The sequence below is a fragment of the Podarcis raffonei genome, chromosome 5 (genome assembly GCF_027172205.1).
Source record: "Podarcis raffonei isolate rPodRaf1 chromosome 5, rPodRaf1.pri, whole genome shotgun sequence".
In the NCBI taxonomy this organism is placed as follows: Eukaryota; Metazoa; Chordata; class Lepidosauria; order Squamata; family Lacertidae; genus Podarcis; species Podarcis raffonei.
The window spans coordinates 2,419,816-2,447,166 of NC_070606.1; the positions used below are offsets into that span (position 1 = coordinate 2,419,816).

General features: G+C 42.5%; 2 protein-coding genes across 4 annotated transcripts in view; one reads left to right on the forward strand and one right to left on the reverse strand.

The window, feature by feature from the left end:
* TTC38 (tetratricopeptide repeat domain 38) overlaps window positions 1-14,227 on the reverse strand; it is a 31,536-nt gene extending 17,309 nt beyond the window's left edge. For 2 of the 3 annotated variants that reach the window (XM_053387552.1, XM_053387551.1), the window contains exons 1-7: window positions 14,141-14,227; window positions 12,821-12,898; window positions 10,075-10,156; window positions 8,693-8,864; window positions 5,506-5,679; window positions 4,128-4,203; window positions 3,202-3,321 (exon numbers count right to left, since the gene is read on the reverse strand). In XM_053387552.1, the coding sequence (XP_053243527.1) occupies window positions 3,202-3,321; window positions 4,128-4,203; window positions 5,506-5,679; window positions 8,693-8,864; window positions 10,075-10,156; window positions 12,821-12,898; window positions 14,141-14,164 (726 nt within the window). In that variant the 5' untranslated portion in view covers window positions 14,165-14,227. Of the gene's footprint in view, window positions 1-3,201; window positions 3,322-4,127; window positions 4,204-5,505; window positions 5,680-8,692; window positions 8,865-10,074; window positions 10,157-10,363; window positions 10,447-12,820; window positions 12,899-14,140 lie in introns of those variants that run through there. The other variant, XM_053387553.1, reaches the window with a different exon arrangement.
* A 4,896-nt stretch (window positions 14,228-19,123) lies between these two features.
* On the forward strand, window positions 19,124-26,978 carry LOC128413520 (polycystin family receptor for egg jelly-like). Its single transcript, XM_053387555.1, has one exon. The coding sequence runs from the start codon at window positions 19,195-19,197 to the stop codon at window positions 26,923-26,925; it is 7,731 nt and encodes a 2,576-aa protein (XP_053243530.1). The 5' UTR covers window positions 19,124-19,194; the 3' UTR covers window positions 26,926-26,978.
* Window positions 26,979-27,351: the final 373 nt, after the last annotated feature.

Consider the following 27,351-nt stretch of genomic DNA (forward strand, 5'->3'; position numbering starts at 1 on the left):
TTTGAGAGCAAAATATTAAAGCATGCCAGAGGAAAAAAAACTTTCCTGTATTTGGGAACAAATAGCCAATTTAAATAAAGCATCTCATTCTTAGAACTGGAACCTGGCAAACACAGTGACCTGAGAATATGAAATAAGGATTAACAAACTAGAATCATAGAACTGCAAAAACAGAAGGGACTCAAAGTCCTGAGCTGCCACAGGAAACTGTGTAATAAGGACAGTCAGCTTAGATGCTCAGCGGCTCAGCCTGACCCACTGAGGAGCTGGTGACCTCTACCAGACCTCCTCTGTGATGGGATGGTGAGCTGCTTGTGCGTAAAATCCTAGTCTCTCAGAGTTTGGCTAAGTCCACAAACCTCTGTCTGTGACGGAGCTCCTTAAGCATGGCTCCATCAGTCGCTCGTAGAATCGGACAGTGGGCGTTTACGGAACTTCTTCCAGCATAAAAGTTCCTTAACGGAAACGCGTCTTCTGGACTCTCGGCGTGACAGTTTCCGGCAAGGAGTAGGTGTCCCTATGGGAGGTCCTGAAACCTCCCCACTATTTTCGCTGGAAGTGTCTCTGAGCCCTCCCTCCGACTCACTTTCCCTTGGAACTCCTCCACCTCTACCCCTGCTGGTTCCCTCCTCAGCCGAATAGTCTCTCTCAGCCTCTGTGAGCCCTTTCACCTCCTGCTTTTCCGATGGCAGTTCCCTGACATCCTCCAACCATAATCTTTCCACTAACCCTGTAGGGTAGGCCAGTTTTCATGTGACTGATGGAAAGGACTGAGGTTGAGAGAATATTGCCTTGTCTATCAATACCTTCAGCATGTCAGTTTGCATTTTTTGGTGAAGAAAGTATTGAACTATTTGGTGAAGAAAGTATTGATCCCATTCTAATTGATTCAAGATCAAGAGTGTTCTGGAAGCTTCTCTGTGTGATACAAGCTGGAAGTTTCTAGCTGACAAGCAAGCTTCTATTCCAGGGGTCAGCAATTTTTTTCAGCAGGGGGCCGGTCCACTGTCCCTCAGACCTTGTGGGGGGCTGGACTATATTTTGAAAAAGAAAGAAAGAATTCCTATACCTCACAAATAACCCAGAGATGCATTTTAAATAAAAGGACACATTCTACTCATGTAAAAACACGCTGATTCCTGGACCGTCCACAGGACGGATTGAGAAGGTGATTGGGCCGCATCCGGCCCCTGGCCTTAGATTGCCTACCATGTTCCATTCTGCCTAGAAACAGGAAAAATATTCCTGATGTTTAGGTTATTCCTTCAGAGAAGCTGAACAGCTGGTTTAAACTGGTTCTGTTATCTCTTTCACTCAAGGTCATGCTCGAGGCCAGAAGGAGCCTGAGTTTCACTTTATCTCTCTTTTCTTCTGGTGTGATGTTCTGTATATACTATGCTTAGTGTTAATGTTTTAGTCTTATTATAAGATATTGTAAGTTTAAGTTAAGTCTGCTGCAACTGGATTTCTTATGGACAGTGTCAATCCTGAATGTATTGGATTTGTGACCATTATGTTCATCTGCCTTCAGCAGCAGTAAAACTCTGCTGGATGAAACACAATTACCCCCGGTATATATTTTTGGGAATCAAAACTGCAATGTGTTTAAAATTTTACTCTGTTAACTATATATTGGAAGCTGCTCTGGATCAATATGAGTAGAATTCTTGACACAGAAAATTTGATGACTGTGGCAAAATGTGAAGCAGGGATTTTCCAGCTCACATGTAAACTACAACAATTCTCAAAACATGTGGTGCTTAATTCATTATTAAAAATGTAAATCCATAGGAAAGTTTGAATTAAAAATTCCATGAAAAACATGTTCCAACACAATGCCCTATTTCAAACAATAAGGTATAAGAACAGGGAAATTAACCAGGTTTCCCAGAGGTTCTCTGAAATCGAAAGGTTTTGGCCATATTTTCAAAAGATACATGTGAGCACCCCAAATTACAATCTGAAAAGGCCCTTTTGTCTCTGACTTACCTCAGAATGACAAGGCACTCAAAGCGTAGCCTCATCGGATGTGCTGATATTTATACACTAGTGGCTGTGCTCCTGCTTGCTCCATTTACACCCCCCATGCCATTCCCATTAATCACCTAGAGCTTCCCCCCCCCCCCACATGTAATGACTAAGTCCACAAAGCACCATCACCTTCACCCCCCCATTTCCTACTTCTTCCGTCCTCCTTTTTTCCAAACTCTCCCTTGCACACAGATCACCCTTATTTCCATGCCTTCTCCATGCAGCCTCTTACACAAGCTACTGTATTTTCAAGATGAATAGACTTTTAAGAGCAAGCCTGTGAATTAAACTATTCAGTTGAAGAAGATCAAGTTCAGTCAAGTTCAGTCACTTGTTAATCAACTATCTCTAATCACTACACTGATTCTGGAACTTCACGTGGAAGACAATACATGGTAAAAGGAGTGAAAAACCAGATTGTAGGAAGGTACTATGGAATATTTGAAGTGAACAAAACAGACCTTTCCCCAGTTCCCTTCTTCAGATCATCATCATGATTTATTAATTAAATTTGTATACCGCCCTTCATCCAAAGATCTCAAGGCAGTAAACAGCTCAGAAATACAGAACAGCACCACAGACCTTGTTTGAAACTGCTGTGCACACAGCCCTGTTCCCTTTACTCACACCTCTGCCATTGTTTAAAATCACCACTTTGCTGCTCTTTGTTTCCTTTATTCAAATTCTGCTTGATTCAAACCGTTATTGTTGTTTTATACCACCATTTTAAACATGCCTTCTCTTTTACTCCCCTCTCCCATGCAGACTTAATGCAAATCCAGGATCGTGACGAGGCACCACAAATACAGTGGTGCCTCGGGTTAAGAACTTAATTCGTTCTGGAGGTCTGCTCTTAACCTGAAACTGTTCTTAACCTGAAGCACCACTTTAGCTAATGGGGCCTCCTGCTGTGCCGCCGCCACATGATTTCTGTTCTCATCCTGAAGAAAAGTTCTTAACCCGAGGTACTATCTCTGGGTTAGCGGAGTCTGTAAGCTGAAGGGTCTGTAACCCGAGGTACCACTGTACTACAATCTGGACTGCATGATGGCAGCCTTACATTTTTATGTATATAGGAAGATAACTTGCTGTGCGGAAGAACGTGCCATGGAGCAGGCCTTTCAGGGTGAGTGTGTGTGAGCAACCACCTCAGAAAGCAATATATTTTACCTTCCAGTTGTTTTCAGTTTGCTTCATAAATGACAACCCACTCTTCAGATCTGCCTTCATTTCGTTCACGTGAGCTATGGTGTGGACAGACCATGCATCTGTTTGGTTGATAGCTAAAGCCTAACAAAAGGTTAAGAGGAAAAAATTGTACTTGTTAGCTAATGTGCTCTGTTGCTAGAAAAGCATAAATAACACTTGACTTGGTTGAGTGACATGGTGGAAAGGTCATTCCAGATGCAACTGAAGAATATTAGAGTAGTACACCACAACGAGGAGCAGGGGAAAAGGATTCTAGATGTTTCTGGAAGAGTCTGTGGACACCTATGAGGAAGTCACTTAAACTGAGGACATCAGAATAGCAAAACGAGGTTGCGTGAGATAAGGAAATGAAAATATTGTCTGCAATATCTCCCAAGCTGTGCCCATTCCTGGCAGTATAAACTGGGGAAGCCAGGAAATCTCAAGAGGCCAAAAGAACTATTCCTTTTAGTTCTTGATGGGCCAGACTGGCATAACTACTAGGGCGGTTCATAAAAAACTTTTTTAAAAAAAATGCCTGCTCCAAAGGTCTTATCTTACTACACTAGGGATTATATAGCTGTATCTGAAATTTCATGCATATCACTTAATATCTTGACCCTGCTCCACTGAATTGAAATTTCAGCCTTCACGACATAGGGAAATGGCCAAATAAACAGCTATTTTTGTGGAGGAGGATCAAGATATTAACTGATATGCATGAAATTTCAGATATAGCTATATAATCCCTAGTGTAGTAAGATGAGATCTTTGGAGCAGGCATTTTTTAAAAAAAAGTTTTTTATGAACCACCCTAATAACTATCCAGCTTACCACCAATTACCTCTCTCACTCACCTACACAAAAAATAACTTGAACACCCCATATTTCAGCCTTTTATTTTTTACCTCATAGGCAAGCTTCTCAGCACGATCAAAGAAATTGGTTTCCATCAGTCCAAAGGAGTACATGCCTTTTAAGTAGCTAAACAGAAAAGGTAAAAACTGACAGTCAATATGAGATTACTTAATAGCACCTTGATAAATACCTTAAAATAAAAGAGAGAATTTTACTTGATGAAACTACATAAGAACTAGCATTTGCAACAGGTTCTCACTAGAAATTAGTACATTCAGGGAATCGACACTTTATTTTTAACACATGAGAGCATGTGTCCAAATTTCACTTCAGTCTGTAAAGCGTGTCAGCTCCATCCCTCCTCTGGTCCCGGGTTCCTCTCTTGTACTCAGAGGACCCTTGAGGGAGTCCCTTACTTGGTTGCATCCTTTTATCACAGGACACCTACTCTGTTTGGTTCTTTATATAGTTTATTTTCCTGACAGTCTTTCCTCTCTTCTCTGAAGTTAACAGCCACAGACCCTTCCATATGCCTTCTCCCCTCATATCTGTCTCCTTGCTCTCCTGGGTTCCTCGTCTCTTCTCATGGTCCTCCTCTTCCCTGCTGGGACCTGGGCTGGATGCTGACACTGGCCTTTAAATTGCTGCTGGGTGCTCTCTACTTCCTTAGGATGAATGGCATTTGCATGCAGGTCCTTCTTCAGTCCCAAGGCCTCTGTGTTGCATCCGACTGGCCAAGGAGCTGCATGGAGACTGACAATGCCTGCCAGGCACCTTACACACAAGCCTTCTATTCTCTCAGCCTCAGATCCTCTTTCTAGAATCTTCCCCTCCATTTCTGAAGTTCAAAGGCAAGTGCCAACCATTATGTAGGCAAACAGCACCAACCACACACAAGAGGGAGGTATGAGTAAGGCTCAGGGAACTGTTTGTATTTGTGTTTACCTCAAACAACAACCACTTTAGGCGGGAAACAGCTCAATGAGCAAAGGATTATGTGGGATCAGAATGCAGATTAACAGTTGTCAGGTGGGGTTTACAAAACCATGGGGGATGGAATTGTTTACCATGGAGGAGTATGCAGCTGACTGATGGGAACAGTGAATGGGAGCCCTCCAGTTTGTCACAGGTCTCACTTGCTTAAGAATATTAGTACTGGGGGGGGGGGGAAACAGTTATTCTGAAAATTGAGCTTTTTATTATGAATCTTTCTCTAAAATCCAGTTGTGTTGATTTACATGTACTTTTAGATCGTACACTTGTAGACTGATCTGGACACCTTTTTTGGCTGAAGAGTAGGGTAAACATGTTTTAAAACAATAAACAAATAAGTTGGACTGCAAGATCTGATAATATTTCTTCTCTGAGGTTCTTGAATTTGAGCATGCAGTAGAATCAGCGAGTGCAGCAGAAGCAAAATAATCTTACCTACTAAGAGGAATGTCTGGTGTCCAATAAGGATAGACTCGAGCAATGGAGTCTCTCATCTGGGTTTGATGTCCCAAGTAGAAATATGTGTCATGTGCAAATTTGAGGGCTAACAGGTCAGTTGGGTGATTCTGCAGGATTTGATCCCAGGTATCACAAGCTTTTGGGAGCTGCCTACACAGGGGGAAAACCCAAGGCATATAAATATCCTTCAAGGTGTATAAATATCCATTCACTTAGTCGGTGCCTATTTTGTGCAGATAACCAGGAAGAAATGCTGCAATAAATAATGTGTTCCCCCCCCACACACACACCTTTTAGCCAACAGATTATAACCTTGTTTGGACAAGAGGGTTAGTAAATGTTGTTTGAACCACTCATAACTTTTGTGGGTTTGCGTGCAAGACTTTTTCATACTATAAACCCGTATTCTTATATTTAAAGGTGTACAATGCTGCTAAAATAATGTGAATGAGATCTCCCATATTTAATTATTGATTACTTGTGACTTTCTTTTTTGAAGTACTATTTGCTTACTCAAGCCTGCACAGCTTATGACCCAGGCCACCAACCACCTAGGGCAGCCTGCCAGGGGGCGGGGGTGGGGGTGGGGAGAGTTGCCAGCAGGCTCCTGTGGGTGGCTGGAGGGCTGTGTATGTCCTTGTGGGACACAAGAAACACAGGTATGACTTAATTTTAAGAGCTATATGTTAAAAGAAGCAGCCCAAAGGAACTGTTTCTAATCCTTCTGTGTCTGAAGGGAGCAACTAAAACTATTGGCACTAAGTGTTGAGAGCTACCATTTGTGGATGAGATTCCATACAATTAACAACAATAAGCTAGAAGCAGGTTAGACCCTTGAAAATATATTTTTCGTTTAAGAACTCAATTTGAAACATCATCTGTTATTTCACTCATGATACAGGGCTACCAAATAGCATTATAACATTATGCCTTATGGACAATGAGGAAAGGAAGTTATTACAAGAAAAGACGGGCCTAGTCTTTGTGAAAAAAGTTAAATATCTGGGGGTCAATTTGTCGGTGAAAAACTTGAATCTATATAAAGATAACTATGAGAAATTATGGAATGAAATTAAGAGAGATTTGGAGATTTGGTCGAGTTTGAAATTGTCATTAATGGGCAGGATATCTGTAGCTAAGATGAATGTATTGCCAAAGATGTTGTTCCTGTTTCAAGCAATCCCAATCATTGATAATGTGAAGTGTTTCAAAGAATGGCAAAAAGCACTATCTAGATTTATCTGGCAGGGGGGAAAACCCAGAATCAAATATAAATTACTAACGGACTTGAAAGAAAGAGGGCGATTTTCCCTTCCAGATTTGAAGATGTATTTTGAAGCAGCAGCTTTTTGCTGGATTAAGGAATGGATACAACTAGAGGACACTGATGTTTTAGATTTGGAGGGATTTGACAATGTGTTTGGATGGCATGCATATCTATGGTGTGACAAGGTAAAGGCCCATAATGGCTTTAAAAATCATGTGATTAGAAAATCTCTATATAATGTTTGAATTAAATACAAAGATCTTCTAGAAAGGAAAACACCCAGATGGCTTTCGCCAATGGAGGCAAAGGCCCAGAAAAAAGCCAAATATGGAATCCAAGTGGTTGAGATATTCAGATTTGGTATTGGAAGATAATGAAGGATTTAAATTAAAACCATTTGACCAAATCACAGATAAAATAAATTGGTTACATTATCACCAGATTAATGAATTGTACAAAATAGATAAGAAAAATGGTTTTGCTTTGGAAAAAACTAAATTGGAAATGAAGTTGTTAGATTCTAAAGTTAAAAATTTGTCTAACATGTATAATTTATTGTTGAAGTGGCATACAAAGGATGAACAAGTTAAATCTGTGATGATAGATTGGGCAAGAGATGTGGGACATAACATAATGTTTGAAGATTGGGAAAGATTGTGGAGGAAAGGGGTCAAGTTCACTGCATGTACAATGTTAAAGGAAAATAATATGAAAATGATGTATAGATGATACTTGACTCCTGTAAAGTTAGCAAAGATTTATCACAATAGTGATAATCTATGCTGGAAATGTGAAGAAAAGGAGGGTACCTTTTACCATATGTGGTGGACCTGTCCCAAGATGAAAGACTTCTGGGAGAAGATTTATAATGAGTTGAAAACAATGTTGAAATATACATTTGTTAAGAAACCAGAGGCCTTTCTTCTTAGAATAATAGGTTTGGAATTGCCCAAAAAAGATGCTAGACTGTTTCTGTATGCCACAACTGCAACTCGAATTTTATTAGCCAAAAACTGGAAAACACCAGAAATACCAACAGTGGAGGAATGGCAGATGAAGATGATGGACTTTTCGGAGCTAGCCGACCTGACCAGAAGAATCAGTGACCAGAAGGAGGAGGAACATCAGGAAGAATGGAAGAAATTTAAAGACTGTTTATCGAAATATGCTAAGATAAATTAAACAGAAATACTTGCAAAATAACAGATAGGCTAAGGACTTAAATATGTGAAATTATAAAACAATATGTTTAAAGTTAAGATGAAAAGAGACAAAGATGTTAAGGAGTAAGTAAATTTTATGAGAAACTGTCTTGGAAAACCGTTACAATGTTATATAATGAAATTCAGTCAAGGGAATTTGAGGAAGTCATTTAATTATGATATTAATATTGGACTAAGTTCAGTTTTGATTTGTGTTTGTTTGTTTGTTTAAAAATGTGGAAAAATAATACATATACATATACATATACATATACATACATATATATATATATATATATATATATATATATATATATATAACATTATGCCTTAGGTCCAAGGGTAGATGTTGCAAAGCTATTGTTTGGCAAAGGAAAAAAAGCAAAATCAGAAATGTTTTAAAGGAAAGTAGGGAGGGCAGGTACCAGGGCTTTTTTTCAGCCAGAACTCACCAGAAATCAGTTCTGGCACCAATGTCACTGCAAGAGAATGAGGGAGGCGTTCATGGCGAGTTCCAGCACCTCCTTTTCTAGAAAAATAGCACTGGCAGGTACACCAAATCAAGTTTTTTACAACAGACATTGCCCCTGAGAAAATGAAAATAAACTGCTTGTTCTGCAGATTTTGAGAGCTAGTTTTTACAGAAATGGCAAAAAAGCTTTCCAACTTCACTGCCTAAAATCCAAGGACTTACCCATTAGCAAAGAGCTCCAATGCAGAAACGTGTAATTTCTCTCGTTCAGTCAATGGCTGAGACTGTGACAGTGCCACCATTTTCTTTATTGCACCATCTAGTTTTCTGTCAAGTCGAGGTGAACTCCCAGTACCAATCAGAACCAAACCATTAGTGATCACATGACCCATTACTGCAGATAAAGTCAGAAGTAAAAACTTTATGGAAAAGATTATACCAGTGGACAAAACCTGCAGTCCTTTACCTAATTTCATGCAGATTAGGAGGAGCCTGGAAGGAGAGGAGTGGGGACAAAGTCAAAACTGATGGAGTGATGGAATGAGAAGGGGGGGCAAGCCCTCTGGAAATTATTAATTCAGACTTATTACAGGAGTGATCTGTGTGTCCGCTGGCAACTTCTTGGTGGGCAGGGAGAGAAGGGGTGGCAGAAAGAGGGAGAGAGGAAGAAAGCGAGAAGGGAGCGCTCCCAGTTGCTTTGGGCTCGGGCATGCAGCCCTCAAAGATTGCCCAAGAAAAGGGGGCCCTCAACAAATAAAAGCTATAGTCATTTTTTAGTTATATAATAGGTTGTTCCTCAAACATATTTCTTTATTTTCTCAACTATACAGACAGCCTGATTGTAATGAACCTCTATGTGGTTTACAAAGAATAAAAACAAAACATTAAAAATATCAATGAAAGACTATTAAAAACAGGTATTTAAATAAAAAAGATAGTTCAAATCAACAAGAGGTTTAAAAGATGTGTTTTAACCTCAACGTTTACATATGTGGATAGGCTTGCATAAACAGAAATGTTTTAGACAGGTTCCAAAAAGGGTAAAGTAAAGGAACCTGCCTGGTGTCAATACAGAGAACGCGGCCAGGTAAAAAAAAAAAAAGTTCTATCCATTTACCTCCAAGAATCACATCCAAAGTATTTTTCACCATATATTTGAATCCATGAAGACTAGAAACATTAGCTTTTCTTTTTTAAAAAAAGAAAAACAAAACTTAAGATCCGACTATGGTGAGAAACTGGCCAATCTAGATTCAAACCGTGGCTTACAATGCAAGTTTATTTTAAAGTAACCATATATAGTGTTAAGAGAAGTTTTTTCTGTTGAGATGAAATGACAAATCTCAGGTAACTAAAAGCTGAATGCCTAAGTTTCTGAAGGAGAGAGGATGGGGAGGAGGCAGGTGAGCCCAGGGACCAGGGGGGGGGGGTCTGAGTTCAACCATTAAGGACATTGGTGGTCCCAAAGAAAATAAGCACTGCACCTCCCTCCCTCCCTCCCTCCCTCTCTCTCTCATACACTTTTTTGGCCAATTCTTCACATTTTGTACAAGGAAACAACGTTAGGGCACACAAAGATGCACTGAAGTCGTTTTGTTACTTACAAAAATTAGGGTCAGCTGCCTGTAGTTTTGAGAAAGTTCCTTCAAGGCCCCCTAAACTATTATCGTTTTTCCAGGTGACATACTGTAAGAAATACAAACAATACACTGGTTAAGAATCCAAGAAGAGATAAGTTTCTTTTCATCATCTCATGCAAGCGAATCTTACATTAAGCAGAAAACAAATTTAATATATTTCTGCTTCTAGCTCATGTGGCTAGAATATGTGGCATGGGAATATTCTTAAGGTGATTTTCTTAGTTCCATTAATACAGAATTCAGAACTACTAACCAACTTTAATTCTGTTATTCCAGTCTCTGGGACAAATAAGTCCAATTATTCCTGAGTTTAGCTCATGATTCCGGGAACTAAGATACTACTGGGGGGGGGGGGCTGAGCACTGTATTTCCCTGCAAAGGCAAGAAGGGCAAAAATGTTGTTCCTGACCTGAGTGCAGCATGTCTATTGCTGTACATGGAAGCGTGGTTGCTTCAATTGTTTTGACTCTTTTTAATTTGTGTGGTGGGTGTGTTGTTGTTTGTTTTTATTGAATGAGAGGAGATCTCGTGTTGGGGAGAGCAGGGAGGTTGCCAATTGCAGTGGTTCAGGGTGGGGGGAGGTATGGTGTGGGAGGTGGTGCAGGCTTGGTAAGGGGCAAATGGCACAGGCAGTTATTAGTAGTATTAAATTTGTTTATATCCTGCCTTTTTCCTAGACTGGGTCTCAAGCCAGCTCCTCCTCCAACCTGGGCAATTGTGGTTGTCCTGTCAGCCAACCTTTGGGTCTGTTGATGATTGCCAGGCTGGCTCGGAGTAAGACCTCCCTCACCCATGACCTGATTGTGGATGAGGAAGCCCATCTGGTCTCATCACTGAGCCTGGACGGGTGAACAGAGCAGAGTTGATCTCACCCAGCTGTCCCCACCTGGGTACTTAGGGCAGCAGCATCAGGACAGGTCTGAGTGCTGGGGAGGAGGAGATACTGTGGTCCAGAGATTTTTCTCTCCCTCTCTCTCCAGGCTGTTTGTACACTTGGTGGGAAATCTAGAGTGTGTGTTCCTGGCACTGGACAACCAGGACAGAAAAGGGGATTCTGTTGGTTTACCACCTGCCTCGCTGCCAAGCAGTCTCCCTGCCTGAGCTGACAGGATGGTTTTAAAGGCAGTGTTGAGCACTCCCAGACTGCTGGTTTTGGGGGACTTCCAACAGCCATACTGAAGCAACTGTCTCTGGGGTGGCTTAGGACTTCATGGCTGCCACAACCATCATGGGGCTGGTTCAACATGTCATTGGTGCATTGCATGTGGCAGGCCACACACTGAACCTTGATTTCTCAACCGGTCAGGAACATTTTTAAGCCCGAAGGAGCGTCTCCACCCCCATCGTCCATTCTGTACACTGAAGTCCAGCGCTGAGGGCCTTCTGGCGGTTCCCTCACTGCAAGAAGTGAGGTTACAGGGAAACAGGCAGAGGGCCTTCTCAGTAGTGGCGCCCTCCCATGAGATGTCAAGGAAATAAACAACTGCCTGACTTTTAGATAACATCTGAAGGCAGCCCAGTTCAGAGAAGTTTTTAATGTTTGATGTTTTATCGTGTTTTTAATATTCTATTGGGAGCCGCCCAGAGTGGCTGGGGAAACCCAGCCAGATGGGAGGGGTATAAATAAATTATTATTATTAATAATAATAATAATAATAATAATAATAATAATAATAATATGATCTGAAAGTGGAGGATATGGACATCAGTTCCTTGTCAAAGTCAGATCACTGCCTTTCAGCACCTTTTCTCCTCTGCAGAGCCGGGGGGCTTCTTAGGATGGCCTGCCCTTGGAGACTGATGGATCCAGTGGGTTTCAAGGTGATTCTGGGGGGTTTTCCAGTTACTATGACTGGTTCTCTTGTCAAAGTCCTGACCAACCTCTGGAACAGCTGAATGGCTCAGGCTGCTGACATTATAGTTCATGAGCAACTTCTCTCATTTCACAGAGCCTGCTTGGCTCCTTGGTGTACTCCAGAACTTAGGACAATGAGACAAGCTACAGCAAGGCCTGAATGCAAGTGGAGGAAAACTGGGACTGTCTCTGAAGATGGTTCAGAAACTTCAGGTGGTGCAGAATTTGGGGGTTACGTTGCTCACCAGAGCAAGACGAGTTTGAGCATAGAATGCCAATCCTGGCTTGACTGCACTGGGTGCCAATTAGTTTCTGTGCTGAATTCACAGTGTTGGTTTTGAAATATAGAGCCTTAAACAGCTGAGGACTGCAATGCTCCTGCTCACTCCACTCATCCAGAACCTGGGAGACCAGGGCTGAAATCCCCAGCTAGTCATGAAGCTCCCTGGGTGACCAGGTCCCGCTGCCGTCTCCCGGGGTAGCTGTGAGGATGAAATGGGGAGGAGGGGAGCCAGGTGCACCACCTTGAGTTCCTCGGAAGATTAAGGTGGTATGTTAATGTAATAAAAATATTCATTTATCAAACAGCCAATGCCTTCACCTTTCTTCATACTTTTTGAGAGCATAGCAAAAGCAAACTAAAGGGAATTTTATCACTAAAGGGGATCTTTATTTTCCCTTTATTGATATGAATTTTCCCTTCACACCTGAAAGACTAACACGGCCCCTCTGTAATTGCAATTTTCTTATTTCACCCCTCCAAAATATATGGGAAAACATATCTAATATTTACAAAAGGTAATACATTAGAATAAATATTGTTTTTATGTGCCATAATCTCTTCTTCATTCCTACCTGAGTCAGGGCAGCATCATACATTTTACAGGCCTCATTACTTGTGGTTGAAAGAAGAAGCCCCGCATCCTGCCAGGCCTGGAAGGATAAGACACTGCTTACTTTATCTCTGATGTAGAAATATTAAAATTCTGGAAACTCTGAAGTCATAACAGAAAAACACTTAAAAATTTTTACACACACACACTTAAATTTTATATACTGCTTGAGTGTAGTAAAATCTCAAAGCAGTTTAATAAATACATGAATTGTTAACTGTTCTGTGATCCTCAGATGAAGGGTGGTATTGAAATTTAATAAATAAAAAAACAATTTAGAGCATTGTACCCTTGCTCTTCAGCCAAAAAAGGCTCACATAGAAACTTGAATACAATCAATTAAAACAAGACAGCTTCAGCCTGCAGGCTTACAATCCCACAAGCGCTGCAGCCAAGGAGAAAGGGACAGGGAGGGAGGAGGAAAGAAGCAAACTCAGGCACCAGCTGGCAGAGAAAGGGCCCAGGGGCAAGAGGCAGAAGATGGGGCTGGTCTGGAAGAAGCCCTGCCCACCACCACGCCCACCAAAGCAATCCATCTGACTTACCCATCATACCTAAAACTGAGGAGTTTAAGAACATTAACCGTATTAAGGTTCAACAATGCATTTTCCCACAGAGCCTCTAAAATCTCTCTTCTGCTATTACAGTGTCATCATGAGAAGGAAATGTGTAAGTGAGAATTTGGTCAATGTATAACCAGATGACAAGAGAACCTTTGAGCCTCATGTGAAAATGCCCTTACATAGTTCATGCAATTATCCTATTGTCTCTGCAGGTTTGAGGAAGAAATTATGACCAAACACAAACACATTTTATGTCCACGGACTTTTACCACTGTTTATTTTTCCAGTATGCTGTGTTTTATCTCTGCCTTTTTAGTTAATAGCTGCATTGTAAAACCTTTATGTTTCTGAACGTAGATTATACAATTTAGAGAGATTCAAAGTCACTACTGCATTGAGCAGATTAAGGCTGCGATCCTAGCCCCATTTCCTGGGAGTAAGCACGATGAATTCAACAGGACTTGCTTCTGAGTCGCATCAAATAAAGCATTTCGAAAGGGCTCCTGCTGAAAGTTTTCCATTTCCACGGGGTAAAGAACACCTGCTGGCGCCCCGCCGCCCTTCTCTCGAGGAAGCGCAGCGGGACACGGGACACCCATCCGCGCTGCGAGCGCTGCAGGCAAAGCCAGCCTCCCCCGTTCCCCCCGGTCTCTCTCCGCGCCTTCGCCCCCCATTTCTCACCCCGGGACTGAAATGCCGGGCGGAGCCGCGCCACTCACCTTGCAGTCGCGGAGATGCGCCATGTTGCGCCGAGACAGGCTTCGCTCTCCGCCCCGAATCCGGAAACGGGCGTCGGAAAAGAACACGGAGTAAAAAGTCAACGCGGAGGAGCGAAAGGCGAGGCTCCGGCGCCCCCTCGCGACTCCCTCTCGAAAGAGGGCCTTTTGCCGGAGGAAGGAGCCTGGCTGCCCGCGGCCTCGGGGGGCTGGCGCTGGCCGGGCGGGCCCTGGCGGGGCGGGGAGGCCTCGGGGGCCGTGAGAGCCCCGCGTCCTCTGGCGCTCCAGCTGACTGGCTTTGCGTGGCTTGCGAGGATGCTCCCTTTTTTATTTTTAGAGGAAATGCATATTTTATTACCCAGTTCGGGGGTGCTTGTCTTAAACGGAAAGCATTTAGATTTGGGCCACTTTAATTTCTTAAGGGTGCCGAGAATGTAGGTGCGTGCGTCCTTGTTCCAACTGTGTGGTGCATACACGTGTACCTCTCAGGATTCCTGGGGCGGGTGGGGGGAAAGGAGCTCACGGCTTCCGCTCAGGCTTTGCTCTGATGGAAATAACGACCTCATAAATGGTCTTAGGGAAGCTTCTTTGGTTCTCTTTTTGTAGCAATGGCCTGCTATTCTGTCGCAGAGGCCTTCATCCTCTCCCTCTCCTGTCTGGATTTCAAGGTCAGACCCCCTTCGGAGTATGGGAAGGAATACAGTGGCCCATAACTTGGTGGCCTTTTCAGGGTGAAACTATCAAGCTGTGAGAATTGTGTAATGCCAGTGTGACTTGCTGCAAATGCATAACTGGGGGGGGGGGGGGTTAGGCAATGTTAGATTTTCAACATCACAATGTATCATCAGCCAAACATCATGGTTTGGCTATAACCCACCTCAGCTCTCCCCACGGGAGCTGAGGCGCTTTCAGCCCAGCGCTTTGCAGGCAGCCCATCTCTCTTTCCTTGGGGCTCCTTCCTGAGGCTTCCTTCGCCAGCATGGGGGCAGGTGAGGTACCGCTTTCTTCCCGCTCGCCCCCCCCCCCGAAGACAGAACAGGCGGCGCTAGCCAAGTGCACAGAACCTGACGTGTGACTGGGGGGCAAAGCCACCCTATCTGTGGCTTGCAGAGTGGGGCTGCCTGAGGCTGCTGGCGGGCGAACAGGAGCGGGATGGGGGCTCTTTCAGCTGGGGAGCGGGAGAGAGTCTTTTGGTGCTGTGCACACCAGCGGACTTGCACGTCATTGCAGCCACACCAGCCTGGCCAGGTGGAGACATTAGGCACTGACCTGGCGCCTGGACACCTCCATTTCCTCACAAAAGGCTGGCACCCAGCTAATTTTGAACGCTGCCTGAGAGTTGCTGGAACTGAGTTCTGGCATATTCCAGCTGAAAAAAGCCCTGTTTACATCTGTCCGGTTATGTACTGAGTTGAATAGGATCCAAAATGCAGCAGTCTGATTGGTCCTAGAACAATAGGATCCAAAATGCAGCAGTCTGATTGGTCCTAGAACAATAGGATTCAGAATGCAGCAGTATGATTGGTCTGCAGGAGCCACCCAATCCAGCTCCAGGTGGAAGTGAATCTGCAACCTGATTGGCCTACAGGAGAATCCCGGAATTAGCCACTCACGTGCGGCCCATTGTGTAAATAATGTATATAAAGCAGATTTTGGGGGGAACTTTCATTCCTCCTCACCACTATGAGCTGAATAAAGAGCATGAAATCCACTCTCAACTCTGAGTATATTTCATGTCCCTCAACTTGTTTAATTTCCCTAGCTCTGATGTATAGCAAGAAGCCAGATGGGCTCTATAAAGCAAGATCATCACCTTGTCATGGGGAGTGGGCTTGAATGTTCCTGTTACCCTTGTGAGCGAAGCCGTCCGGAGTCTCGTACTCCTGGTAGGGTCATCCAAGGCGGAAAGGTCAAGGGGAAGGAGTTAGACCAGGGCTCAGCAACCTATTTCAGCCGTGGGCTAATCCACTGTCCCTCAGACCTTGGGGGGGGTGGACTATTTGGGGGAGGGGAATGAACGAATTCCTATGCCCCACAAATAACCCAGAGATGCATTTTAAATAAAAGGACACATTCTACTCATTTACAAACACACTGATTCCCGGACCATCTGCAGGCCGGATTTAGAAGGTGATTGGGCTGCATCTGGCCCCACGGCCCTAGGTTGCCTATCCCTGCGCTAGACAAAGAATGATCCAGGAAGTCCTCAATGGCAAAATAGGCAGAAGATAAGTGAGACGTTACAATGGCTGTGAAGGCTAATGTTTCTAAACATTAGGAAGAACTTCCTGACAGTAAGAGCTGTTCGACAGTGGTATTTGCTGCCAAGGAGTGTGGTGGAGTCTCCTTCTTTGGAGGTCTTTAAGCAGAGGCTTGACAACCATATGTCAGGAGTGCTCTGATGGTGTTTCCTGCTTGGCAGGGGGTTGGACTCGATGGCCCTTGTGGTCTCTTCCAACTCTATGATTCTATGATTCTATGAAGGCTGCAGCATGCTATCGTAACAGAGCCTTACTGCAAAGACTGTGCGGTGGTCAGCATGCACTGATCTGATTCATGCACAGGCATCTTCCAAAACCCCATAACGGACTCACTGTTAATACTGTGTTCATGGAAGACAATCTTACTCTGCTACAAGTGATCCTTTAAGAAGAAAAAGAAGAAGGTAAAGCAGGAGTGGGCATGTAGGAGTGATCATGGTCCAAGGGCATATGTGTATTCCACAAGTCAGCCAGGACTTCAACATAGCAGCCATAATGTCCTGAGCAGCCCCAGAATTAATGGAACCAACAGTTTTGGAGTCCTCAATTCCACCTCCAAGACTATCTCTGTCAGCTCAGGCAGGGAGACTGCTGGGCAGTGAGGCAGAATCCTTCATCTGTACCAACTGTCCAGTACCAGGCACAAGCCCTCTAGGTCTCCATTCAAGCAGGGCAAACCTGGAGAGAGAAATAATTCCTATAGACTACAGTAAATTCTATCTGACCCCAGAGTGTGCCCAATACTCCACTGAATACCCAGGTGGGCAAAGCAGGGTGAGACCATCTCCACCGTGCTCATCCAGACAGGTCTTGATCATGCAAACCAACTCAGCTTCCTCATCCATAATCAAATCATGGATAAAAGAAATACATCAGTAATAACAACTTTTGATACAAAATAGCAATAGGAGCGAATTTCAACTCATCTAAAACTTTAACCATATCATTCATATAAAAATTAAATTTTAAAATGTCAATATATATTCTTGCTGATGCTACCAAGTGTCTATATTTTCTAGGTAATTTTAACCTATACAGTGGTACCTCAAGTTACATATGCTTCAGGAGGGGGCCCACTAGGGGGCGCATAGGAAGATGGCTGACAATAACATCTCTCCGACCCACAGGAGGTAATTTGGAGGCTATTTTGGGGGTAATTAGCCTCCCAAAACCCACTCAAGATGGTGAGTGGGGCCGTATGCCTGCTGTGCCCGATACCACCCCCGAATTTTTGAGGGGGATGGGGGCATTAGGCAAGAAACCCTCCTGTGGGATCGGCACTCCTGGACGCTGTCTCTGATTTGCGCCACTAGCTGCAAACTTCAAAGGAAACAATTTGGCACGAAGGAATGCACATACTTCATGAAATGAGGAGGAGTGAGTGAAGACTGCAACAGAAGAGGTCTCTGGAAAAGCAAGTTTTAAATTATGAGAAGATACGTCAAGATACGGTATGGCAAATGACTGATGGGGGAGGGGGAAAACGTTTTTATTTTACTAAGTGATACCCCAAGAATCCCCTCCCTTCAAGAGTCAAAAGCCAGAAATGAGGTTTTAAGGACTTAAGCTGTGAATCTAAGGCTGTGTGGAGATAAACTTTCGAACCAAAGCATGTTTTTGGAGGACTGTGGAATGCACGAGAGCTTTGTGCTGACGTAATCAAAAATGCCGTCGACGCCATCTTGGGAGGCTCTGTCGGAGGAATAAGCCTGAGAGGAGGAAGAGAGTGTGTTTACATCGTGGGAGAGACCCCTCAAAGAGGCTTTAGGTACGACAGAGCTATAAATTTACAAGGGAAAAAGTGATCTTATCTCCGAAGGTGACGATTTATGGGAACTAACTGGAACTGAGGATTTACGACGGGAAATCTACGCAGGAGCATTATCGGTGTTTATCGGCTTAAGGAGACCATAAAGGACAAAGAGAAAATATTTGATTAAGAGTGATGTGGAAACAGCAAGATATGAATATATGTTTGGACTGTTTTAACATCTATTTGGACTTATTTGGACTGATTTGGACATTAATGCAGAAGGAATGATTAGATCAGAATTCCTCCTTGGATCTAGAAGTATGGGACCCCCCCAACAAAATTTATGTGATGTGGTTTGATTTGATGTGATTGGCCGTTTAATAATTTTTTTTTTTTTAAAAGTTACATATTCTTCAGGTTACAGACGCTTCAGGTTACAGACTCCGCTAACCCAGAAATCGTGCTTCAGGTTAAGAACTTTGCTTCAGGATGAGAACAGAAATCAGGCTCCGGTGGCGTGGCGGCAGCAGGAGGCCCCATTAGCTAAAGTGGCGCTTCAGGTTAAGAACAGACCTCCGGAACGAATTAAGTACTTAACCCGAGGTACCACTGTATTGATGTATAGGAAATAGGCGACTATATTTACTGTTTATAATTTATGACCCAGTGGGAGTCTAGCAATATTACTGCATGCTACTTTCAAATCAATGAAGGCAAAATAATAGCCTATGGAATTTCTAAAATGCAAACAGCCAGCAATTTATTCAAGTAAATATACATAACCTTTTATTCATTTGTACAGCACAAACATAATCATTGTCCGACTCTTCATGACCCCATGGACCAGAGAACACCAGGCATATATATATATATATAATGAAGAGGAATCAGGAATATAAAGAAAGAAATGTTACTTCTGTATTGCACGTGAACCTTAGTTGCTTGGGGCAACAGGTAAAAGATTCTAGAATTAAAACAATTATTGTGTGTGGAACTGTTGATGCTGGTAAATCAGCTGCTGCTCCTGAACCATCATACCAAAGATGCTTCTTGTCTTCCTCTTCTGTTACTGTTCTCAGTATGCAACAGCTGTACCCTTTCGTTTTCTACCACCCCCACTGTTGGTCACCTGCTCAAACCCACAACACCGTGTCTATCAGAAGCATGACAATGAACTTCATGTTTCATGCTTCTGGGATGAGAGAATTGACCTGAAGTATTCAAGAGCCCAAAGTCTGCCTTCAGAGATCAAGGAGGAAAAGCTCGACACCGTACCCCCTCCTCACTGTCAGTGGTACCAAGACTCCATCTTGGTGAAGAATACAAATCGCTGGTCAGGTGAGCTGGTGTTAGGTGCAGCTCTGACTCGGGGAGGCCTCCATCCACCATGGGCTTTTATTCGTGTCACAGTGCAGTGTGTATCAGTTTCGTGCCATGTAGCCACATGTGCTCATAAGAACCTAACAATTGAAATTTCCAGGCAGGATGTCCGTCTTTTCCTCCTCTCGCCACGTACTTTACCTATTCATGAGTGGCAACCAGTGCAGCTGGGTTGGTGTGCACGCCTCAAGAGTTCCACCTGGAGTTACCGCTTCAAGAGTCAAGGGGGTATTCCTGAAGACCTCCTCATCCCCAGCAACCTCTATAGCGAGCCACTTGCACCTACTGTTTATCCTCATGCAGAAATGCACCAAGCATGCACATCATATTACAGCTACTACATAACTGTGCGCTACCACCTCCGTGGATTCTACACCGCTTCACTCCATATCGAGAATGGGCCTCCACTTGGACGTAGCCTGAGCTTCTATGTGCAGCCTACTCTGCTCCATGTGTTCAGCACCTCCTCCACACTGCTCAGCCTTCCTCATAGGACCCTCAATCTTTCATGGACTCTCCAACCCCTCAGCTCCAAAATAACAGCTTACACACTGGTGGATGTGCAAGGTGTGGAGGAATGGTCTGACTCCTACAGATATAATCCTTTTGCTCTGCAAAGTGATTTCTGTGCTGTTCGCAAACCACAAAATTCCAGGGAGAAAGTGGTGGCCAGTGTCTATTTTCGTACTAATGAGAAGATGCCTGAACAACTGGCAGGAAAACTTGATTTCTTTAATGAGACTTTGATTTTCAGAGCAAGCACTGGAGCCGCAACTTATCTCACACTCAATCCACAGAAAACTAGAAGAGGCATCTACATTTTTAGCCATACACTGGGATTGTACTATTCTACACAGGAAGACAGCACTCCTCCTACCACTAGGAAGGGCTACAGCTCCCACTATATCTTTTACGAGGAGCAGAGCCTCTGTTACCTGATCATTGTTGAATTCATGCACCTGCAATTGTCCAAGTTCAGCATCCATGTGTATCTGAATCGGAAAGGGACTTTGTTCAGGTCTCTAGGTGAAAAAGATATTGAAGTTCACATTTTCAATGGACATTCTCCTGACAAAAGTTTGGTCTATATTGTGTGGTTTATTCCCGTGCAACATCCACTGCTGCAGTGTGAGTGGACCTTCAACCTTCAACTTTTTAATTCCAGGAAAGGGTACCTCCTTTGGAACAACACTTATTCTTACAGTAACAGTGTCAAAGATGCTGCCCATTTTCTCCCTCCCTCTGTTTTATCTATCCGACCTTCACAATACATGGGCTTTGTAGCCAAAGTGAATTGCAGCAAAAGTGGACTTGCACGTGCTGTTTTAAAAGCCAGTATCAATACTTTCGCGTCAAAGGTCCTACACCCAGCAGTGGCCTGTCAGCAAAGTTACTGTCATGAACTGACAGCTATAATCCATAAACCCGATTTCTCTGATCCAATCATACATTATAAGAGAGAGTCAGCAATTACCTTGCAAGCAACTGCAAAGGCACAGTGCAGGACAAGTGCAGATATAGATATACTGTGGAAAATCTATAGCCTTGAAGCTGCATATTCTATTCCAGACTGGCCAAATCCTCTTAAGCTACCTGATGAGATAAATACAAGTGGAATCATATTTCATATACCTAGAAATGTCTTATTTTATGGCTTTCATCATGTAAATATGACCATGACAGTGTACCTTCCTGCATATAATATAAAAATCATGGAGTCTGATTCAGTATTTCTCCAAATTCTAGAAAATGACCTGGTAGCAATCATAGCTGGTGGTTTGTTCCGGACAGTTGGTGTTTCTGATCATTGGACTTTGGATGCATCTGCTTCTTCTGACCCTTATTCAGCCAACCCCCTTGAAGGAATCACCTTTAATTGGTATTGCACCAAACGGGAATTGGACTATTCAACAATGAGGTTGAGCCCAGAGGGAAAATGCTGTCCAAATCAAGTAGATATACGCTGGACACATTCAAGTGCTCCAGTTCAAAAAGTAGAACCTAATACATTTCAGGCAAACACAAAATATTATTTTATTCTAGTAATTCTGAAGCAGCACAAATCAGCCCATGCATTCCAAACAGTTCATGTGCTGCCTGGTTCTGTACCAATACTGGATGCCACTTGTTTAGAAAATTGTGGGAAAGCCATCAAAGTAACAGAGCGATTCATTCTGTCCGCAAGATGTCTAAATTGTGCAAAAACTAGTCAAACAGTCTACCTTTGGTCACTTCTTTCAGCAAACTCTAAGGAAATACATTTTGATTGGGCTTCCAAAACTACAACTGGGAGATCAAAGCCATACATGCATATAAATTCATTGGCATTCAGATACATGGAAGACAAATTCTATACTCTTAGCCTGAAAGTAAGCACAAAGGGAAAACAATCAGCTGTTTATAGGCATTCATTTTATGTTAGCTCTCCACCTCAGACTGGAAAATGTATCATTTATCCAAGGGAAGGCATAGCATTCCGTACAAAATTCATTGTCCAGTGTACTGGATTTGAAGAAAAAAATGGACCTCTTACATACAAAGTGATAGCACATTCAGATCTAACAAAAATGACTGCAATATCTTCTGCGCAAAATAATACATTTGGAATAATAGTGTATATTGGTCATCAGCAAAAAACCCCTCCATCATTTCTCCCTGCTGGTATTCCATCTAAAAAGTATGCCTTAGACATATATGTTCAAGTATATGATGCCTATGGAGTATTTTCTGAAGTAACTTTGGAAGCCAATGTTTATGATCCAAGAAGTAAACCAACTGTTCTTCTCCGTGAACTGTATGGTTTAATCAGTGGGGAAAGTGGCCCTATGTCCTTTTTCCTTGAAACTAAAGATTACTTTAATATAGGCTTTCTTACCTATATGGTGGCCTCTGTATTAAATAATATTGAGACTTTGCCAACCAATCAAGGCTCTAAAACTGATTTGCGGGAAATCCTCCTTAATGTGTCTGCAGTGATTCCTTTGACTGAAATACAGATGATAGCCCAAACGGTATCAAGTATTTGTCAAGTGACACAGGATGCTAATGAAGTTAATAGGAAAGCACAACTGTTTGCTGTCAGAACACTAAAAGAGGCCACTGAAGCTCTCAAAAGGCTCAGGGACAAAGATCTAGGGTCACAGGAAGCAGAAGTCCTTGGCAATGGTATATTTACTGGCTTGTCCAATGTGTTGAGTGCTTCTCTCTTAAACCACAGAAATGTCAATGTCAATGCAATTAAAGAAATAATTTCTGTGACAGGAATATTAGCTGACCTCATCTTACAAGGTAAAGTCCCTGGGGAACATGAAACTAATATGAAAGCTAAAAACTGGTCAATTCACTTATGGAAAGGTGAAAAGTGGGAGGTTTCTAGGACTATCTCTAAGGGAAGACAATGCAAGAACTACTTTTATCCTCAGCTGAAGCAGGAGAACCACATTGAGTTACCAGCAGATGCTGTGGTTTCCACAGTGCATTATGTGTTTGAAGAGAATCCCTTCCCTTGGATGGCAGGTGCAGCAGATATTCATACAGTAGTGACTGGATTCAAAATGGTAGGAGTCAAAGCTAATGGTGATATCTTGGGGGTTACCCCCGAGGTGGTGGAAGTTATCATGGCAAGGAAAAATAAGGACTTTGCAACATTTAATCTGACAATTGGGCCAGATAAAAAGCTTTCCAAAACAACTGGTGGATTTAGTATTGAAGTCAAAGGAAACTTCAAGTATGTATTTATCCAGATTTTGTGCAATATGAAAGTTACTTTCAACATATCTATCTATCTGGGACTCAATGTCAGCCATTCTCCAATAGCTTCTTATATTGTTTTCCATGACAAACCTCCAGCACCACGTGAAATGAATCCTGGCATCACTAACTGTGCATTTAAGGCTGTGCGCATACTTTGTCTTCCTCAGTCATTGCTTCAGTCTCCACTCCAAGGCAATAAAGCAAGCAAGTGGAACATTTCAGTTGTCCTACAATCACACCCAATTGTGAGAGGACAAACCAGAAAGATTGTCCGCATTGCTGTTTATACACCCAGTTGTCTAGGTATGGATGGCATTCAGAAACAGTGGAAAGAAGGATTGTGCCGTCTGGGCTCTCAGACCACCTGGTCCAAGATACACTGCATCTGTGAAGCAAAAGCCCACAGCACAACAAGAAGTAGACGCCGATCACAGGAGGCTTTTCATGCTGTCAGATTTGTGGCTGGCAGCTTCATTTTGTACCCTAATCCTTTGGATATAAACAAGGTCCTCTCAGCAGACTTTGACACAAACCCAGTGACAATGCTGGCTGTGTTTTTCATTTTTTCAGGCTACATCTTGTGTACTACCTGGGCCATGATCAAAGATAAAGCTGATTTGAAAAGAAAAAACAAAATACTAGTTTTACCTGACAATGACCCCTACCATAAAGTGCGCTATGTGGTCACTGTATACACAGGAAGTCGCTTGGGATCAGGAACCACAGCAGATGTTTTTCTTGAATTGATAGGTAAAAATGGTGTCAGTGATGTACATCACTTGAAACACCCACAGTTTCCAACTCTCTTTCGTGCAGCTGTTGACACATTTCTCCTAACTACTAAATATGATTTAGGGGATCTTCTTTCTCTTCATGTCTGGCACAATACAGGGGGTTCCTCCCCTAACTGGTTCTTAAGCAGAATCAAAGTACAAAATATGCACACTAAAAAATCTTGGCTGTTTATATGTAGAAACTGGTTAGGTCTTGGCAAGGCTGATGGCAAAATAGAACGATCAGTTGTTGCTAAAAACCTAAAATCAAGCTTAGATAAAATGGATTACTTCTGGATAAGCTTTGCCAAGGACTTGGAAGACAATCATATATGGCTCTCAATATTTTCTCAGGTTGTCACCGGTTCTTTCACAAGGGTACAAAGGGTATCTTGTTGCTTAGTAATAATGCTGTGTAATTTGCTATTCAACATCATGTTCTTCAGTGGTGCAGATGATCGGGAGATTCTTTCAGTGCAACTACGGTATTTGAAATCCATGTATATTGGATTTGTGAGCGCTTTGTTTTCTATTCCTTTACAACTGACCATACAAATCTTGTTTACATATTCTGAGGAGAAGCCTTTGCTGCACAACACGAGAAATGGGTCAAAAAGAAGCCCCTCTCTTATGGCTGAAACCCTCGAGAAAGAAGGCAAATCAGCATATTCAAATGGGAAAGACCAGCATCTGCCATTATCAGAAAGCAATGCTAGCAACAATAATGCAACAGACAAGGACACAGGTACTACTTTCGAAACAGAGGAGCCGCTGCACCCAGAGTTCATGTTCTTTAATAAAAAGCCACGCTTTTCATGGTGGTGCAGATATGTCTCTTGGACACTGGTCTTTCTCATATCTGGAGTTTCTTCATCTTTTATTATATTATATGGTTTGACCTATGGCTATACAACCTCAATGGAGTGGTTTATAGCATCCATGACATCATTTTTTGAGAGTGTGTTTTTGCTGCAAACCATGAAGTTGTCTCTCATATCTGCTATGAGTACTATAAGTCTCAAATACTGTAAAAACATCCCCTGGATAAGCACAGAACAGTACCAGAATATGAAGCTGATCCAATCAAGTGTGGATGAGAAAGATCTGAGAAAGATTCACCATGATCTTTCCAAACTTAGACACAGCAAGGAATATGAACCTTTAACAGAGGATGAAGTCATAGTCTTGAGGAAAAGAGTAAGGGCTCAACACTTAGCATTTGTGTTTGTGAAGGACATCGTAATTCACCTTGTCTATTCATCCTGTGTTTTCATTGCTGCATTTTCCGCAGAACCCACCACCACTTTTTATTACAATAAAGCTATATATAATAAATTCTCGTTTGGTTTATCAGATGTAAATAAGCTGGAGCATATTTACATGTGGACGAGCAACGTCTTTCTGCCCTTAATACATAATGACCACCACCCTACCTATGTTTCAGAATCTTGGTCTAAAATTCTTGGTTTGCCCAGAATGAGGCAAGTAAGAGCGAAGAATACTGAAAAGGAATGTTTCCCTGCTCACAACTTTGCGCAAGGTCATATGATTAGTGAAAGCCACTGCCGCTATAAATATCACAGTGATCCAGAAGATCAAAGTAACTATCTTGGGTCATGGACAATCCCAACCAATCAACCAACTTCCAAGCACTCCAGCAGTTTTCAAGGATTTACATACCAGTCAGACATTGACCAATGGGAATATAAATCATATGGTGTTGTAGATTCATACGGGCCTGGAGGATATTCCTTTTATTTTTTTCCTGGAGAGCAACGACCCAATACAACAATGAGGATGGATGATCTGCAAAGAAACAACTGGCTTGATAATCGGACCTGGGCAGTGATTTTTGAGTTAACAACTTTTAATCCAGATGTGGATCTATTCTGCAGCATTTCTATCGTATTTGAGACTACTGATGTAGGTGTCGTTAATTCAAGTTTGGTAGTTCATTCTTACAAACTCTCTATTTTCCAGTATGAACCCACCTCTAAGAGGGTTGTGTATGGAGTTATAGTGTATATTCTTGCCTTTTATCTTGCTGATGAATTTAACATGTTACGTCAAGAAAGGATAGGTTATCTTCAAACAGCAACTAACGTAAATAACTTTGCAATAAAGACAACCTCTATGTTTTTTCTGTTGTTAATTGCACTGAAATTTAAGCTGGCATTTACATTGTTGGAATTTCATCTACTTAATCCAGAACAATTTGTTCCCTTCCATGTAGTTTCCCAAATCGATCAACTCTACATGATGATTTCAGGTTTTTTGGTCTTCCTTCTGATTTTGAAACCATACCGATATTTCAGATTCTTGTACAATGTGCGCCTTGCAGAAAAAACAATGTCAGTAGCTTTTCCTGAGTTTGTTAATTTGACTCTGTTTGCGGCCGTATACTTTTCTGTATTCACATCATTTGGGTACCTATCATTTGGCCAAAGTGAGTGGAGTTTTCATACTTGGATTCTTTCCCTCCAGACTGTAGTTTCATATTGTTTTGGAGCAGTTAAACTGGCTAGTTTTTCATCCAACCTGTGGCTAGGGATATTTTTTCAGGCTTCATGTATGTTTACAATGATGTTTATTTTCATCAATTTATGGAGAGCCCTAATAATCTCTACTTATAACTCAATGAAACAACCTACTTATGAACAACATTCTGATGAAGCAGAAGCAATAAACTTTGTGGTTCTGAAGATCCAAAGTATTTGGTATTCCATCACCCGTCAGACCCCACCCACAAGTGACAGTGATCATGTCAGCACTGTCATATTTGGAAGATCTGTGGTCAAGGATGACTATGTGTGCGGCTTGAGAAGCAGGCAAGTAAATGGCAAGAAAATTGTTTATCTTTCTGTTTGAGAAAGACAGAGTAAACGGTGAATAAATTGCATAATATTTCTATCCCAAGCTGATCTCCACAGTTTCCATTCTCTTCCTTCATAATTATTTCCACTTCAGATGGTTGTCTCATAATTTAAAATTGATTCTCCTTGGGTTTCAAGTACGTATGAACTCTTATACAAAATTAGGAAAAGGATATTTAATTCAATGTCCTTTAATAGACCAGTCATCCCAAGCAGACCCTGCAGGGGTAGCTCAGACGCCATGTGCCGGGGGGGGGGCGAGGCTAAGCTCACCTTTCCCACTCACTCACTCACTCTCTCTCTCTCTCTCACACACACATATACACGCACCGCTTTTGTCCACTCAGAAGGTCTGTCTGTCTGTCTGTCTGTCTGTCAATCATATCACAAAGCCTCCTCCTCCTGCACTCAGCCCCACATG

Excerpts from the sequence above, each read along its gene's own strand:
- LOC128413520 (XM_053387555.1), top strand. The coding sequence starts at position 19,195 with ATGCTTCTTGTCTTCCTCTTCTGTTACTGTTCTCAGTATGCAACAGCT.